General features: G+C 52.9%; 2 protein-coding genes across 2 annotated transcripts in view; both read left to right on the top strand.

Moving 5' to 3' along the window:
• The first annotated feature begins 310 nt into the window (after nucleotides 1–310).
• On the top strand, nucleotides 311–10,007 carry ZCCHC10 (zinc finger CCHC-type containing 10). Its single transcript, XM_036391951.2, has 4 exons — nucleotides 311–416; nucleotides 2,325–2,486; nucleotides 5,253–5,294; nucleotides 8,260–10,007. Exons 1-4 carry the CDS (start codon nucleotides 376–378, stop codon nucleotides 8,534–8,536), a joined length of 522 nt encoding a protein of 173 aa, XP_036247844.2. The 5' UTR covers nucleotides 311–375; the 3' UTR covers nucleotides 8,537–10,007.
• Nucleotides 10,008–11,358: 1,351 nt separating this feature from the next.
• AFF4 (ALF transcription elongation factor 4) overlaps nucleotides 11,359–15,861 on the top strand; it is a 46,842-nt gene continuing 42,339 nt past the window's right edge. The window contains 1 exon segment of the mRNA XM_036391509.2: nucleotides 11,359–11,613. The gene's annotated coding sequence lies outside the window, so the exon portion shown is untranslated.

Here is a 15,861-nt window from a genome sequence, read left to right as displayed (position 1 = left end):
ATATTTAATATAGTTAATATAATTATAAATATATTATTTATATTTAATATGTTTATAAATATTTACATTTAACAGGGACAGGGACACGAAAAGCGACCGGGCCCGGGCGCTGCAATGACACGGCGGGAGCGGCAGGGGCGATAGAGAGTGCAGGCCGGCGGGCGCTGCCGCTCTGGCCGCTGGAGGACTCATTCTCTATGGTCCAGGAGGTCTCGCTCTCTATGACCCTGGAGGTCTCATTCGCTCTGACCCCGGAGGACTCTCTCTATGGCGGCCGCACCCGGCCCACAGGGCCGCATGTCCCGGCGTGCCCCGCGGCCGGCACTCGTCCCGCCGTTCCCCGCGGCAGGCCTCACTTCCGGCGTGGCCGTTAAGATGGCGACGCCCATGCACCGGCTGATTGCCCGCAGACAGGCGTGAGTGGGACCGGGGGGGGCCGCGCGGGGCGGGCTCGGGCTGAGGAGCGGCGGACACTGCTGGGGCCGCGGCGCCCGGCGTTTTCTCCGCGCTCTGCGGCCTCCGCGCCGTTGCGCTGTGCCTCGGGAGGGGGCGCAGCTCGGCTGAGGGGAAACCGCCCCAAAACACGGCTGGGGCGAAACGGTGGCGGCCTCGGGTGTCCGTGCACGGCCGGGGCTTGGACTCGAGGGTCGCGGTGGGTCCTTCCTGCTCAGGGCGTCCCGCGAGAGCGGCGGTGTAGAGGCTGAGGGAGTTGTTGGCCTTGGGCGCTGCCGTGGGGAGCGTTGGGAACGGGAGCGGGGCTCGGGAGGAGCTCCCGGGGCTCGGGAGGAGCTCCCGGGGTCATTCCCTGCTCCTCATCGCAGACCCTGCAGTTCAAACGTGAAACAGCAACCTTCAGGTTCATGTTGTTGTGATGAGTTTGCGGAGCTGTCAGAAAGGCAGAGAAAAGCCAAGCGAGCGACTCTTGCTCAGACGGGGATGTTGCAATCCAGGAATTCCCTCAGCACCGAGGGGATCCGATTGCAGAGCCCTGGAACGAGGAAAACACACTTTTGCTTTTTTTATGCAGCAAATGTGTGTCCCGCTCCCGTGGGGTGCTGGCGTTGGTTTTTCAGCTTTTTGTTTGACAAACACAGGTTTGGGTTTGAGTTGAGGATGAGAAGGGGGAGCCATCACTCTGCTGATTGTAGCTGCTGTGGCCAGGAGGCAAAGGCAAAGCGTTTTCTGCTCATTCCCAGATATTCTGGCTCCTGCCCAAGGCCAGGTTCATTGTGCTCTGCAGGTGGGAGTTTAATCAGATTTTCGTGCTGCTTAGCTCAGTGTTACTGAGGCCTGAGGATGAAGCCAAGTGCTCTGCATTGAGAAAGGGATGAATGTTCAGCACAAGGTTCCCTGCAGGAACTGGCTCCGAGAGTGGTGGCTGAAGCTAAGGGAGAGGCAATTCCCAGCCTGGCTGGAAGAGGGGAAATGCTCCCTGCTGGCCTTCACTTCATTCTCACACATGGGGCTGGGAGCTTCCTAGATCAGCCAGGCTGCATTTCAGAGAGTTTAGATGGGCAGGCCTTGAAAAGTTTATGCTTTGGTGCTTAGAACAAAAACTGAAGGTGGCAGGAAGGGACAGCAGGGGCAGGGAGCTGAAGTGGCACAGCCCTGAGCTCAGGACTAATTTTGGCTGTGACCTTGGGCAGCTCCTGAGCTGGGTGAGTTCCCTTCTTTGTAAAGGAGGAGAGCAGCTGGGACAGGAGGCAAAACAGCTTTGTAGAGCTTCAGAAAAGCAGCTTAAGAGCTCCAGAATGAAAACAGGAGGGTTTCCCCTTCCTTGATCTCACTCTAGCAGAGTGAGACCTGGAATAGAGTGTGCAATGTCCCTGCTGCTGCAGGTGTTTGGGGACAGGCAGCCAGGGAGCAGGAGTGAGCAGGAATCTGATTGTCCCAAAGACAAACCTTGTGCCAGCCTTTACCAGCTCCTGGTGGAGCTTATTTGGATTTCCTGGGAGCCTCTCAGAGAGTCCTGGGCTCTGGGTGAGAGTTGGGCACTTTGGGACTTGGCTGTTACATTTCAGGAACTGGAAGTGAAGTTGCTGCTCTTTGTTCTAAACCAGAATTTCAGTGATTTCTCTGCAGCAAAGTGAGCAGTGTGATTGTTCCCATGTGCAAGTGTTTTAATGAATGAATATCTGTCTGCTTGAATTGTGTCTACTTTGTGTTTACTGCCCATGTCCTGATTCAAAAGAAAACCTGAAGCACCTGTGAACATCTGGTTTAACCATAGCTTGATTAAAGCTGCATGATAAAAAACTAAATAGTTTTCCACTGGGTAGAGCAGACCTGGAATGAGTTACTTAAGCAATTCTGCATTTTTCTAGGGAGGCCAACAAGCAGCATGTGAGGTGTCAGAAGTGTTTAGAGTTTGGCCACTGGACATATGAATGTAAAGGGAAGAGAAAATACCTGCACAGGCCTTCAAGGACAGCTCAGCTGGCCAAAATCCTTAAGGAGAAAGAAAAGCAACTCCTGCTGCAACAGAGGTATGACTGGCAAGGTGAAATGTCTGGTTTGTGATTGAAATAAAAGATGTTGTCCCAGACCATTTTCTGTGATCTTTTCCTCCAGACTGTGGAATGTGTGCTTGATTTAATGTTGGAGCTGATTTGTGTGTTAGGTGAATTATGTGTACTCGGGTCCCAGAGAATTGAAATCAACATTTTAATTTCATCAGCACCTGCTCATCTGAAATACATTTAAAAACTTAAAACTGTTTTGGCCTGTCTGAAACAAAAGCCATGCACTGAGCCAAAGTTAAATCACTTGGAGTAGTGGAGCAGTTTCCTGAATTCCTTGATTGTTTGATTTCATGTTTCTGTGCTGTCCAGGCAGTGAAAGCTGTAGGTTTATTTCTGGCAAAGCAGCAATTCTTGCCCTGTGTCCAGATCTGCTGCTCAGAGCTGCAGTTCAACCTGGAACTGCAGACAGGAGAGGGAGAGTTGGGTTATCAGCTCTAACCAAGCCTGAAGTGAAAACAGCTCACTGAATTGCACAATTATTTCCTCTGGTGACAGCCCAAAAGTGGAAGGAGCAGAGAAACCTAAACAAAGCTCTGCCTGTGACACCTGATTTCCTTTCCCCTTTGCCCTGGGAGTACATTTCAGTCTTTCTCCCAGGTTAATAATTGTTTTGACAAGCTGGAGTAATGCAGCACCTCAGTTTTCCATGCAATTCCATGTGCCAGGGTCCTTCTGCCCCTGCAGTTTGGTTTTGGGAGCTGCAGAGGCCCAGACAGGGTCACTCCCAGGGGCACTGCTTGCACCTGCAATTCCTGGGGCTTTGGCCAGGTGTCCTCAGGCACTGCCCCTGCCGGGGTGGGAGGTGGGGAGAGCATTCCCAGCTTAGTCCCTGCTGCTGGCTCAGGGAGGGCTGGCAGCTCAGGCAGGCAGGGTCCCTGGCTCCTCAGCTGCTCCAGCCCAGCAGCACTTCTGAGGCACAGGCTCCATCCCTGCCTGCAGTGGGGACTAACCCAAGTTAGCTTGGGAGGAGAGTGATGTAGAGTGATTGATTTTGAAATGAATTCTCATCCAGTGGGTTATTGTGGAGTAATTAGAGTCACCCAGTGTTGTAGATAGGTCAGCAGTGCTTGGACTCTGACACTTGGCTCCATTTGGAGGCAGAGTCTCTTCAGAGACTCAAGATTTTTAGGCTAAGTTTGAGTTTAAAGCTCAGATTATTTCCTTGCTGCTTTTCTGCCCCTCTTCTGGTGGATTCTGCAGGTTACCCCTGGAGGATGGTGAATTCAGGGTCCAGTTCCTTGTCCTGTCCTTGGGCTTGAGCCTGAGTGTGGGATCACTTTGTGTGGGAGTTACAGGACTGGCCAGTCTGGCACAGAAGGAGCTTTGGAGCTCTTCCAGTGAGGGGCAGGTGCTGGGAAAAATCCTCTGCTGAAGGAAGCCTGAGCAATCCTCAGGTGGGAGCAGTGCTTAATCTGCAGTTAAACCTGGCCCAGCATTCCCAGGGCTGGTGGCATCAAGAGCTCCTCAGCTGTGCCAGGAGGATCCTGTTCCTCAGCTGCCAGGGCTGCACTCCCAAGGATGAAGCTTTTTTCTTCATGGAGAAACAACTTCTGGGTCACACTTGTGCTTTTGTGGCACTTGCTTTGGGAAGTTCTCCTTGCTTTGGAGAAGTTGGGTCTCCCACAGGTCTGCTTTGGCCAGCCTGTGTCACCACCTTTCAAGAGCCACGCAGGAATCATTAACCAGAAGGCAAAACCAGCCTAGGAAGGTCAATATTTACCTCTGACAGCCTCATGCAGCATGATCTCCTTTCCCAGTTGTTCCAGGCTCCCTGTGCTTGCCTGGTGTTGGCCCCTCTGGAGGTGTCAGTGCCAGTGCCCCTGCCGTGGCTGCCAGCCTGGAGCAGGGCAGGGAGCTGGGGCAGGGCTCATTGCTGGGGCTGCTGGAGCTCTGAGCCAGCCCTGTGCTGGGCTTAGGGCTCAGTTTGTGGAGGGAGTGGCCAGAGCACAGCAGGAGCTGCTGGAGTAACTCTTGAGTAGCCCTCACCTCACACACGAGAGGGAGGCACTCCCTGAGCTAGGTCTGTCTCCTCAGAGGTGCTGTGGGGTTCAATTCTGTTCTCACAGTGACTCCTCCTGCCTGCAGAGGCTCTGAGGCCTTAGGAATGTAGATATGGACAGGAGGGGTTGGAATCTGAATATCAGAGAATCTTCCCCTTGCCCAGGAGAGCGTGGGGAGTCTGGAGAACTCTTGTGTGCTGATAAAGTTTTCATACCTTGTGTGTGAAAATAAAAAAATTGGAGAAATCTCATTTTTCTGGTGGCAGCACCACTAAAACTGTGTGAGGGGGTGAGCACTTGGGAATCTGACAGACACACAGCTGGAAAGCATCAATATAAATGGACTTTTCTGCTTCTTTTTGCTCTTGAAAGAAATGTGAAAGCTACAGGCTCAGTGAAGCTTTTACCCTGGATTTCAATCAATTCACTTATTGCTACATATAGTTACACACAACTTCTTTGTATCCTTTCCTCCTGTGCCTGTCACATCCCAGCTGCTGCTGTCCCTACAAAATGATACAAAGGGGAGAGCAGAGCATGAATAGCACAGAAAATCAGGGGTGAATTGCTGGGTTTTGCTCCCCCCACTCATAGGTGGGTTTTGCTCTGCTTTGCTCAGGACTGAGCTGTCCAGTGCCCTTTGAATATTAAACTCAGCCTCAGTGTGCTGCTATTTATTTAAATTTCCTATTGCATTAATCAAAGCCATTATTTTTCCCCCCTTAATTAGCGCTGGAGAAAGTGCTGCAGAAAAGAAGACCAAGAAAAAAAGGTATGTGGGGCCTGGTGCCTGCACTGGTGGGACTGGTCCTGCACTGGTGGGACTGGTCCTGCACTGGCTGTTCCAGCAGGACTTTGGGAGAGGGGTGGCAAAAGAACCTTTGTAAATAAGTTTTGGTTGTACTGCTTTGAGTCTGTTACAGCTTTTGTCTGACAGGCATCTGGACAATTTCTACTCCTCCCTGTCCAAAATCTCTCAATATTTTATTCTCTGTTTTTCTCCCTGCTGGTTTTCCTCCCCCTGCATGATCTTGCTGGAGGAGTAAAAGTCTTCCCATTTCTGCCTCAGAGTCCATCAGGAGTCTCTGAAACAAGACTGGCACGGGGGTTCTGGTCTCTCATTGCTTCTGCTCTTTTCATTCCCTTCTCCTGCCAGTTCTCTCTCTCTCAAGCTTTGTCTAATGGATGAAATAAAACATCCTAAAAAGCCCAACCCCAAAACCAAACAAAACCCCCTTGATCCCAAACTAAAGCAAAATCCAGGAAATGGCCCTGGTCCTCTCCACGTCCTGGTTGGAGCCAGGAGCTCTTTTGACATTGTTTGTACTTTACCTTGCATTAATGTTTACTTGGGAATTTGCTTTCCTAGCAAATGGAGAGGAGGAGCAGCCAGAGCTGGAATGGTGCTGGGAGTTTTACACCAGGGAACAGCAACAGCCCAGCATCTCTTCCCCTTCGGTGTCACTCCTGTGTCCCTGTCTGATCTAACCCAGTTCTCAGGAGGTGTTTGAAGGCCAGGCCTTTGCTGTGTGTGGCAGGCAGTAAATAAGGCAGAGCAGATCTTTCAAGTGTTCTTCATTCCAGGCTGTCCTGTGGAATGTGGTTTATTGGAATGGGCTGTCTCAGGGTGTTCTAGCAAAGGCTGCTTTCCCAGAAGTGCCAGTTTATTGCTGGAGTTACTCAGGACTGGTGAGATCATGAAGAATTTACTGGTTTTGAGCTGGGCAGCTCAGGCCTCTTCCTGCCTCAGTCCCTCAGACACTGCAGCCTTTGCTGGCATAATTATTTACAGAGTATTTGAGCTCCAAAGCAGTGCAAAAATGGACAGAGCAAAAGGGTTCATGGGGAAGGGGGTGGTTTGGGCACTTTTTCCTTGAAATTTTAAAACTCTCATAAATTTGAATGATTCTCCTGCTCCTATGCAAGCCCAGAATAATCCACCAATATAAATTCCTTTCCAGTCAGTTTGCTATTTAGATTTTTATTATAACATGGGAAGAGTTCAATGTGGAGAAATCCAGCATATTTATAAGCTCCAGATTTAAAATAAAGCTGTAAAAGTTTGGTTTCTGGCAGGAGGAGGACGAACCTTTTCCACAGAGTGTGTTTGTTTTGATATAAACACTAATAAGGGAGCTCAGGCCTAACCAGAAAAACAGGCTGAGGCAGAGCAGCTGCTGCAGAGCCCTGTGACCTCAGGTGACAGAGCCACCTTCCAGGTGCTCCTTGGCCTCAGTGTCCCACCCAGAATGCCTGAGTTATCCACAGAGAACCCACCTGATACTGAGCACAGGTGAATCTGCCTGGCTGAAGGGCAGGATTGTGTGCTCATTCCCTGCTCATTCCCTGCTCATTCCCTGCTCATTCCCTGCTCATTCCCTCCTCTCCTCAGGCCCCAGCTGTGGCTGTGCCCACAATTGTGACTTTTGGGTGTCAGTGGCACTGGAAAGCCCTGGGGTGTCAGAGCAGAGCAGGGACAGCCTGGGGGGACAGCCTGGGCTCCAACAGCACTTGGCCCACACAGGGCCACAGAACCAGAGATGAACTCTTGGAAACTTGTCCTGAGGAGGATGAAGAGTTCATCTCTGGTTCTGTACCTACTTTAAAAATTCTGTGCTTTTGCAGAGGTGCTGTGCTGTATTTTTCCCCAGAAAAAGCAGTGTTTAAGCAGCCCTCATGGGTTTATCAGTAATGAACAGTCGTTGTGTCTGCACACAGAGACAGCAGATCACAGATGTGTTACAAAAACTTCAGTGCTTTGTGGCTTAATCCACACCCACGTTTGTCAGCTGACAGGGCTGATATGATGAAAAACCCTCACACTCTTCAGTAACCTTAACACAGGCACTTCCTGAGCTGTTACATTGAACCAAACCCTCTGATAAAAAATACTGCATTAATTTTCTAATGGAAACAAGATTCTGCGTTATCATAATTTACATTTTTGGATGCTCTTTGATTGACTTTGGTGGGAAGGGAGGTGAATCAGTGTCTTCAGGGTAAGATCTCTGGGAGAATTGAACTGTACTTTCTTGGAATTCCTATCACCCCCCTAAATCAGAGACTTTGGTCTTGAGAACAATGGCCCCAGGAAGGGCTGAGCATGAAAAAAAAATGCAGAGCATACAGAAATCCTCTTTGCTGTGTTCCTCATTCTGTCTTAACCTTGGATTGTTTCCACCCTTCTCCTCCACCTGGAAAACACAAGCATCCTGTCGTGGCAGGTACTTTGGGTTCTTTTGCCAGGAGTAATCTAAGAAGTTTTTGCTGGGAGCAGCTTTGACCTTGGTGAAATCTCTGCTGAAACCTCTCCTGGCCCTTGCAGTGGCAGAATTTCCCTGTTGCAGTGGTGAGGCAGGGACTGAGCCTGGCTCATTTTCCCCAGGGCTTGGCCAGTTCAGGGCAGTCAGGCCAGCAAAGCCCCTGCTCAGGGCTAGGAACCAGATCCTGGCCAGCTTTCCCTGCCTGCCCCTCTCTGCTGTCCTGCTGGGTTATGCCATGCCCTGGGGCCACCTGCCATTGCTCAAATGGCCCAAATCCACTCGGCCAGGAGTGGAGAAGGGAGGGGAGGGCACAGGGATTCATCTGAGGTGGTGAGGCCTGGAAATTTCGATGGGGAGGTGTGGAAAATTTCAAGGCAAGTAATTGATTTTTGGATTATTGCAACAGAGCAGAGGGAACGCTCTGTGTGTGATGGGCTCTGGCAGGGCTGTGCTCAGCTCTCTGCTCTCCCTCAGGTCCAAGAGTGTGACCAGTTCCAGCAGCAGCAGCAGTGACAGCTCAGCCAGCGACTCCTCCTCCGACAGCGAGGACTCCTCTTCCTCCTCCTCCTCCTCCTCAGACAGTGACAGTGAGGACAGCAACTCCTCCTCCTCCTCCTCCTCCCCCTCCTCCAGCAGCTCTTCCTCCTCCTCCGACTTCGAGTCGGATTCCAGCTCCTCCAGCAGCAGCAGCAGCAGCAGCACAGACAGCAGCTCCGAGGATGAGCCCCCAAAGAAGAAGAAGAAGAAATAGCTGGGGAGGAGCAGGACTGGTGTGGAGTGAGTGACACTGCCCCCCCAGGGGCTGGAGCACACGGCTGCCAAACACTCAATGGTCAACATTTCTACTGCTCCCATTTCTAAGTGTTCTGCCTAGTTGTTCATAGGACATGGAAGGTATTAAATGGCACGTGAGACTTACTGAGAGAGTATTTTTGTGGTTTATCCTTTTATGGAAGATTTTACTTTTTTAGCTCCCAAAAAAAAAAAAAAATTCTATCATCAGATTTGTTTATAAGAGCTAAAGTCCAGTAGCAGCTGAACCTGGACATTTACATGCTGAAAGCAAAAGCTTTTTTTTTTTGTTGCAGATTATGCTGTGCATCATGTGCTGTTCCTCTGTTAATGACAGCTTCACTTCCATTGAGAAAAATCCTCTAAACTGTTAAAAGCAGAAGTTTTTCAGTGCTGCTGTGGAGCTGTGGCATTGTTGAACCTGAATGCACAGCGTGTCCCACACAGAGCCTCCCATCTCGCTGGTGACAGGCTCTGTGCTGCTGAGCTTGTGTTCCAGTGGCTTTTCCTGATGCTTCCAGGTCCAGTCTCAACTGCAGCACCCAGCTGAGCTGTGTTGATTTGTCCCTGCTCAGTGTTGTGCTTGTCCTGCCCACAGGCCCTGGGCCTTCCCTGTGTCCTTGGCTGCTGTGTTGGAGGTGTTTGTAGGACACAGGGTTGGTGTTGGAGAGCAGCAGCTCAGTGAATTGGGGCTGCTGCTGCTTTAGGAGTTTCATCTTTGTGCCTTTTTTTTTGTAAATTCAGTGTACCCCAGAGAAAAGGGCTGGAGTGGATGTCCTGCAGAACTGCATCAGAATATTCCCATCTGTAATATGGGCAGCAAAACCAGAGAAATAATGACAAACAGAACTGGGCACTGTCCTCCCTGGCTGCTCCATAAAAAAGAGACTCCCTGAAGTGAAGGTCTCAAAGGGAGTTGTTCCCCACTGGATGTGTTTCCCCAGAACGTGTGAGATGCAGGATTGCCAGGCTGTGCTGAGAGGCTCTGCAAGAATCCAGTCATGCTTTAAATGTGGGACTGGCCCTGGAGGAGCAAATGAGTGCAACCCCAACAAAAGCAGATGCAAACGTGCTGCAGAACAGGGATTGCTGGATGCACAGTGGGAATTGTTTGGTTTTCTGGTGGATTGAAGCAGTTGCTGGTAGTATTTTATTTGGTGATGCAGTCTCCTGAATTTCTTATTGTTGGAGTGCCCTTTTGGGGAGGGGGCATCACTTGTGGAAGAATTCTCAAGTATCTTGGTTTAGGTTAAATACAGTAACTAAACTATTTTTTATATTTTTATGGAAAGAGTAGTGTGTAGAATTTGGAATAAACTGTACTTATTTAAATGTTTGAAAATCCCCATGTTGTGTGTCTGTCTGTGACACTCCTGTGTTTTACAGAACACGCTGCAGGCTGTAAATAAAACTACCAGAAAGGTGTTCAAGTCTTGTGCAGTGAGTGTGCCATTTCATGGGAAAGTGAATCAATTATTAAACACTAGGTGCTAAGTTGAGGCTTACTGCAAATATCTAAAATATTTGTGGTGTTTATGTGCAGGTTTCAGCTGGAGTTTCCCTGGCATTCCCTCACAGAGGGGCAGGATTGCTGACCAGGAGGTTCTCCAGCCAGAAGTCCTTCTGTATCAAGAGTTTAAAAAAAAAAAGTTTAGTTTCAAATACAATGTTTATATTAGTTTTTATTCTTCCTTCTTGCCTTTTCTGGTTACTTTGTCTCTAGGTGTTGTTATTTTACAGAGTAACCCCCCAGCCTGGCCAGAGCCTTGCCCTCCTACATCTGCCAGTGCCTCACTTCTGCTCTGCTGGCAGATGAGGAGTTTTATAAAAGCCCCGTGAGCCAGGAGTGCTTCCAGGGCCTGCCCTGTTCAATCCCTCCCACCCTGAGCAAAGCTGCCACTGCTCATTGCAGGGGAGCAGCTGATGCAGCCTGGCAGGAAAACAGCGTTGGGAACAGCCCTCACCTCTCAAAGAGAAACAGAGGGGAGTGGGAGCAGGAGCAGGGGGAGACAGCCCCATTTCTGAGGGCAGGGCTTATTAACCCAGCCAGAAACAGCCTTTGGTACCAGTGCACTGCACAGTCCCTGTGGGGTAGTGCACTGGTTTATTTTCTTAGGGAGGAGTCTTTAACAGACGGGAGCTTCTCCAGCGAAGGATTTGCCTTGTGCAATTCTGTTTGTGTGAGCTGGGCCTTTAGCAGCCCTCCTGCCTGAGCTGGGCCTCGCAGCCTCCTTTGTTCACCAGCCGTGTGTGCTGCACACCTTGGCACCACAGAGCATCCCAGAGTCCCAGCGTGGTTTGGGTTGGAGGGACCTCAAAGTGCCACCACCCAGTGCCAGCCCTGCCATGGCAGGGACACTGTCCCAGGTGCTCCCAGCCCCAGTGTCCAGCCTGGCCTTGGGCGCTGCCAGGGATCCAGGGGGATCCCTGCTCTGGGCACCCTGTGCCAGGGCCTGCCCACCCTGCCAGCCACCAATTCCTGCCCCGCATCCCCCCTGACCCCGGGCCGGTCCCAGGCTGGTCCGGGGCTGCTCCCGGTTCCCGCTCGCCGCCGCCAGGGGGCGCCACGGCCGCGGGGGCGCTCCCCGCGCTCTGCCCCACGTGACTCTCCCGCCGCCGCGCGCGGGAGGCGGGGCCGGGGCACCGCCACGCCCCCTACGCGCGCGCTCCGCCGGGGTCACGTGGTTTCTCAGTGCGTCACGTGATCGGGGCGGCGGCGGCGCGCGGGGGCCGCCGGGAAGCGCCAGGCGGGACCGGGCCGGGATCGGGATCGGCACCGGGACCGGGCCCAGGCCCAGCGCAGCCCCGGCCGAGCCGCGGCCCTGCCCGCGCCCTGCGAGCCGCCAGCCCGGCGCCGGCCCGCCATGGACCGCCGGGACCCCTACGGAGCGGCCGCCCGCTTGTGAGCCGCCCCCCCGCCGGGCCCGCCCCGCGCCCCCCGGCGCTCCGTGACTCGCCGGCGGCTCCTCGGGCCTTATCGTTCGCCGGTGGCGGCAGCCAGGAGATGGTCCGGGCCTAGCGGAGCGGCCAGCGCAGGTGAGCGCGACCGGGCCGGGCCTCCCGCCGGCAGCGGGGCAGCGCCGGGGCCGCGCCGCCCCGGCCCGGGCACTCCGGGACACCCCGGCCGCCCCCGCGGGGGAACCGCCGGGCCCCAGGGCGGGATCGACCGCTACGCGCGCATCTCTCGCCGGGGAGCGCGGGTTTGGCCGGTCGCGCCCCGCGGTGACACCGAGCGGAGGGCGGGGGTCCCTCCCGGGGGCACGGCCGGGGCATTCCCGGCACCGGACCCGGGCTGGGCTCGGTGCCGGCGGGGCCGCTGCGCTGCCCGCCCCGGTGATGGATTTAATCCTGTTCCGGTAATTGACGTCAGGGCTTTGTTCCTTCCCCCTTGCTCTCCGCACGGGTTCAGGGCCGGAGCCGCTCCGGGACGGGGCTCGGGGGCGCGGGCGGGGCCCGCTGGTGGAACCGGCCCCGGGCAGGGCAGGCAGGGCCGGGGCTCGGACACGGCCCGGAGCCGGGGGGGCTGTTATGTAAAGCCTCCTCCCGGTGGGGTTCCACCGGACTTGGTAAAGGAGCCCTCGCTCAGCAGTCCTGCACTCTGCGCTGGCTTTTTCCCTTTTTTTCCCTTTTCTGATGAACAGAACAAAGCGAGCAGGTGTTGAGGTTGTGGCCCGGTACCGGTGCGTTCAGCGCTGTGTCTGTGGCTCTGTTCTGGACACCAGCAAGTGTTTCACTGCATTTTGGGGCAGAGCTGAGTGCTTGTGCCCAAACCCTGCTCACAGCCCGGGCAGGTGCTGCACGATGGAAAAGGAGCCCGACAAAGGGCAGGTGTGGGGCCTGCTGTGCCCCCAGCTCATCTCTCACCCCATCACAGCCTTGTTTCATCATTTCCTCACCAATACTGGTGGTTTTAAACATCCCCCTGTTTGCAGTCAGGCCCCTGTGGGACTGATCAGGCCTTTCCTCAGTGTCCCTGAGCTGGTTCTGCTCAGCCCTGTGTGTTTGTTTGTCACCTGGGCTCCCTTCCAGCTGCTGATCTCTCAGGTGTGTTTCTAGTTCCTGGCATTCTTTTAAAACTACTGAATTCTTCTCTCAGGTCCCTGGCAGATGGGGATTTGCAGCCTGGGGGGTTATTGCAAAACAGGGTCTGGTGAAGTGCTTTGCAGGAGTGGTTGTGCACCTGATTGGTCCTTTCATGGCTCCTCTAATGAGGAAAACGTGATTAAACTGCCAGCCTCGAGGTGTGGGACAGTCCCAGTGTCACACTGGAGTTACTCAGTGGTTGGACTGGGACTGGGGCGGGTCTCGTTGGTCAGGAGAAAAAGGGAAAATTTATCTTTTGGCAGTATTAATATCTTGGCTTTATTAATGTGTCAATGTTGATTTTTGGCATTTGCTGCCTCCTGCACAGGGTGTTTGCAGCTCTGTGTGAGAGCAGAATCTCCTTTGTTCAGGAGTGAGACAACCCTGGAATATCCTGAGCTGGGAGGGACCCACAGGATCATCCAGCCCAGCTCCTGGCCCTGCACAGCCCCAAAATCCCACCCTGGGCACCCCTGGAGCAGTGTCCCATTCCCTGGGGAGCCTGGGCAGTGCCAGCACCCTCTGGGGAAGAACTTTTCCCTAAAATCCCCCCTGACCCTGCCCTGGCCCAGCCCCAGCCCTCCCCTGGCTCCTGTCCCTGTCCCAGAGCAGAGATTGGAGCTGTAGCCCCCAATGAGCTCTGACCTCAGGCTCCTCTTCTCCAGCAGAACAGTCCCAATGCCCTCAGCAGCTCCTTCGTGGTCCTTCCACATCCTTCCCCATCCCTGTGTCCCTTCTTTGGATGCTGTCTTTTTAAAATCTTTTTTGTATTGTGGCACCCAAAAGTGCCCCAGGTCTCCAGTACAGTTTAACAGCAATGAAGGAAAAGAGTGGATTTCAACTCTGATCTCAAAAGCTGTCTCAGGTCCCTGATATTTCCTGTAAACATCTCTGCAGTTCTTGTTTCATGGCTTTTCTCCTTGTCTCAGACATTGAGTGAGTGAGACTGAGCCCCTGGGTCAGTTTTTGTGTGAGAAGCCACACAGCAACCCAGAAAAATAACTCATATTTATGTGTTTAGCATTCTTGCCAGTTCTAGTGACCTGGACTTGATAAACCACAATAAAACCCAGTGAAATATGGCTTGGATTTCTAGGATGGTTTTTTGGGAAGCTGGAATGTGCAGATGCTTTTGCACGGTTGCAACCCAGTTCTTAGTAAGAAGATGCCACATTTCTGTTTGCACAAACCATGGAGTTTGCTTCCTGGGGGCCTGGTAGATGAAGAGCTGCAGCAGAAATGTGTCCTGAGGTTGCAGCTGGCCCGTGACAGGCTGGCATTTGTCACCAGTTGCTCCTGTGGCTGCTGGCGGGCGGGTGCTGCCCCGGTGGTTTCCAGCGTGGGTGCTCCCTGTCGGATGTGACTAAGGGCATACACAGTGACCTTACTGACTGAGACAGCAGCCCTTGGCACCTTCTGCCTGGCAGCAGGGACTCTGTCACCAGGTGATGGTGGAGCTGCTGTCATCGTGTCCCTCAGTGCATTTCCAGTGCTTGGGACAGGGGCCAAAGCTGCTCATGACTGCTCTGATGCCTCCGTCCCTTCCTGCTCATCCTCTCAGTTTAGGGGTTATGTCATCATCACTGCTCTTACCCTTTGCTCCAGATCATCAGAAATGTGCAGTGTTGAGGGCAGAAATAGTGAGGGTTGAGTCTTGAGAGCTGAGCCAGGAAAGCAGCACCTCTGCCATGGGCAGATTTGGGCACGTGGAGAGAGCTTGAGCAGCTCCCAAGAGGCCACAGTGAGGTGTGTGCTGAGCTGGGAGCAGTAGGAGTTCAGTGTCGTGTTTGGAGTCCCCCTCTGTGAGGATGTAGGAATAGTCTGGAGTTTTTGGTGACTGAGGCTTCTTTTCTGTGGCAGTAATTGTTCTTGGCCACATAATTTCAGTTTGTTACTCACCTGTGGTTTGTTCTGCAGCCCTGTTTCCTTTCTCTCGCTACAATGTCACAGTTATCTTCAGCAGAGGCTCAGAAACAACTACATTTGAGACTAGATACCTAAACTCCAGTTTAGATTAGATACAGAAGGAATCCTTCCCTGGCAGGGTGGGCAGGCCCTGGCACAGGGTGCCCAGAGCAGCTGTGGCTGCCCCTGGATCCCTGGCAGTGCCCAAGGCCAGGTTGGAGCAGCCTGGGACAGTGGGAGGGGTCCCTGCCATGGCAGGGGTGGCACTGGGTGGGCTTTGAGGTCCCTTCCAACCAAGACCCCCTGTCCTCCTTCACCTTCAGTGTCTACCTCAGAGTATGTGCCAAAACCAAGCTGAGGTTGGTGTCACCTTCTCTGAACTGGGGGAACAGAACACCCTGAGCTGTGGGGAGATGGAGAAGCTGTAGGATGAAGAAGGAGTGTCTGGAAACGAGTCAAGAAACTTTAACAGATTACATTTAGCTAGGTTAGCAGGGTTAGATGTATGTAAAATATCTTGCTAACTGTGTTAAACTAAGAAAATAAGCAATCAAGTTCATAGAATTGCAAAAGTCAAGATGAAAGAACTTGTGTGGCAGTTACTCTTCTGTGGCAGGATGAGAGTGGTGACTCCTTCTCTGCAGTCACTAATGACTAAGGAGATGCTCTGCAGCTTGTGAAATGACAGGGCTGCTGTCACTGCTTGGGAAATCAGCACGGCCCCTGCTCCTTCCTGTCACCGAGGAGCTCTGAGCACAGCCAGCCCCGAGTGCTGCCCTCCCTGAGCCTCTGTCCTGCAGGAATCCACTTCATTCTCCTGCTGCTTGCACTGGGTGCCAGCTGAATGAGCTCTTGCCATGTGGAGCAGAGCTGGTGCTCAGAGCTCAGTGTGGCCCAGCTCCTGGGGCTGGCCCAGCCAGAATTCCCTGTTCCCTGCAGCTGGAGCTGTTGGCCTCGTGCACTCGTGTGTCCTTTGGGGTCTGCCACCTCCCCAGGCTCTCAGGCTTTTACTGCTTCCTAAGTTGTTCTTCAGCTCTGTGTTGCAAACCCCCCTTTCCCTCACTCTGTTTTTTCTCCCCAGTGCTTGGAGTTTTCCTTGGGTTGTCTTGTCTCTTGTTCTTACTTGGTTCATTAATTCCTGCTGATGAATGTAAAACCTGGGTTATGAGCTGCCAGTAGCACCAGGTACCAGCAGGAAGAAAAATCTCCTTGTACTCCATACTGTGCAAACCTGGAATAAGGAAGTTCTTGCCCTGAAGTCTTGAACTAATTTTCTTCTGTTAACCGCTCGTTAAG

Source organism: Molothrus ater, chromosome 15, assembly GCF_012460135.2.
Source record: "Molothrus ater isolate BHLD 08-10-18 breed brown headed cowbird chromosome 15, BPBGC_Mater_1.1, whole genome shotgun sequence".
Lineage (NCBI taxonomy): Eukaryota > Metazoa > Chordata > Aves > Passeriformes > Icteridae > Molothrus > Molothrus ater.
This window is presented reverse-complemented; position numbering and strand designations above follow the sequence as displayed.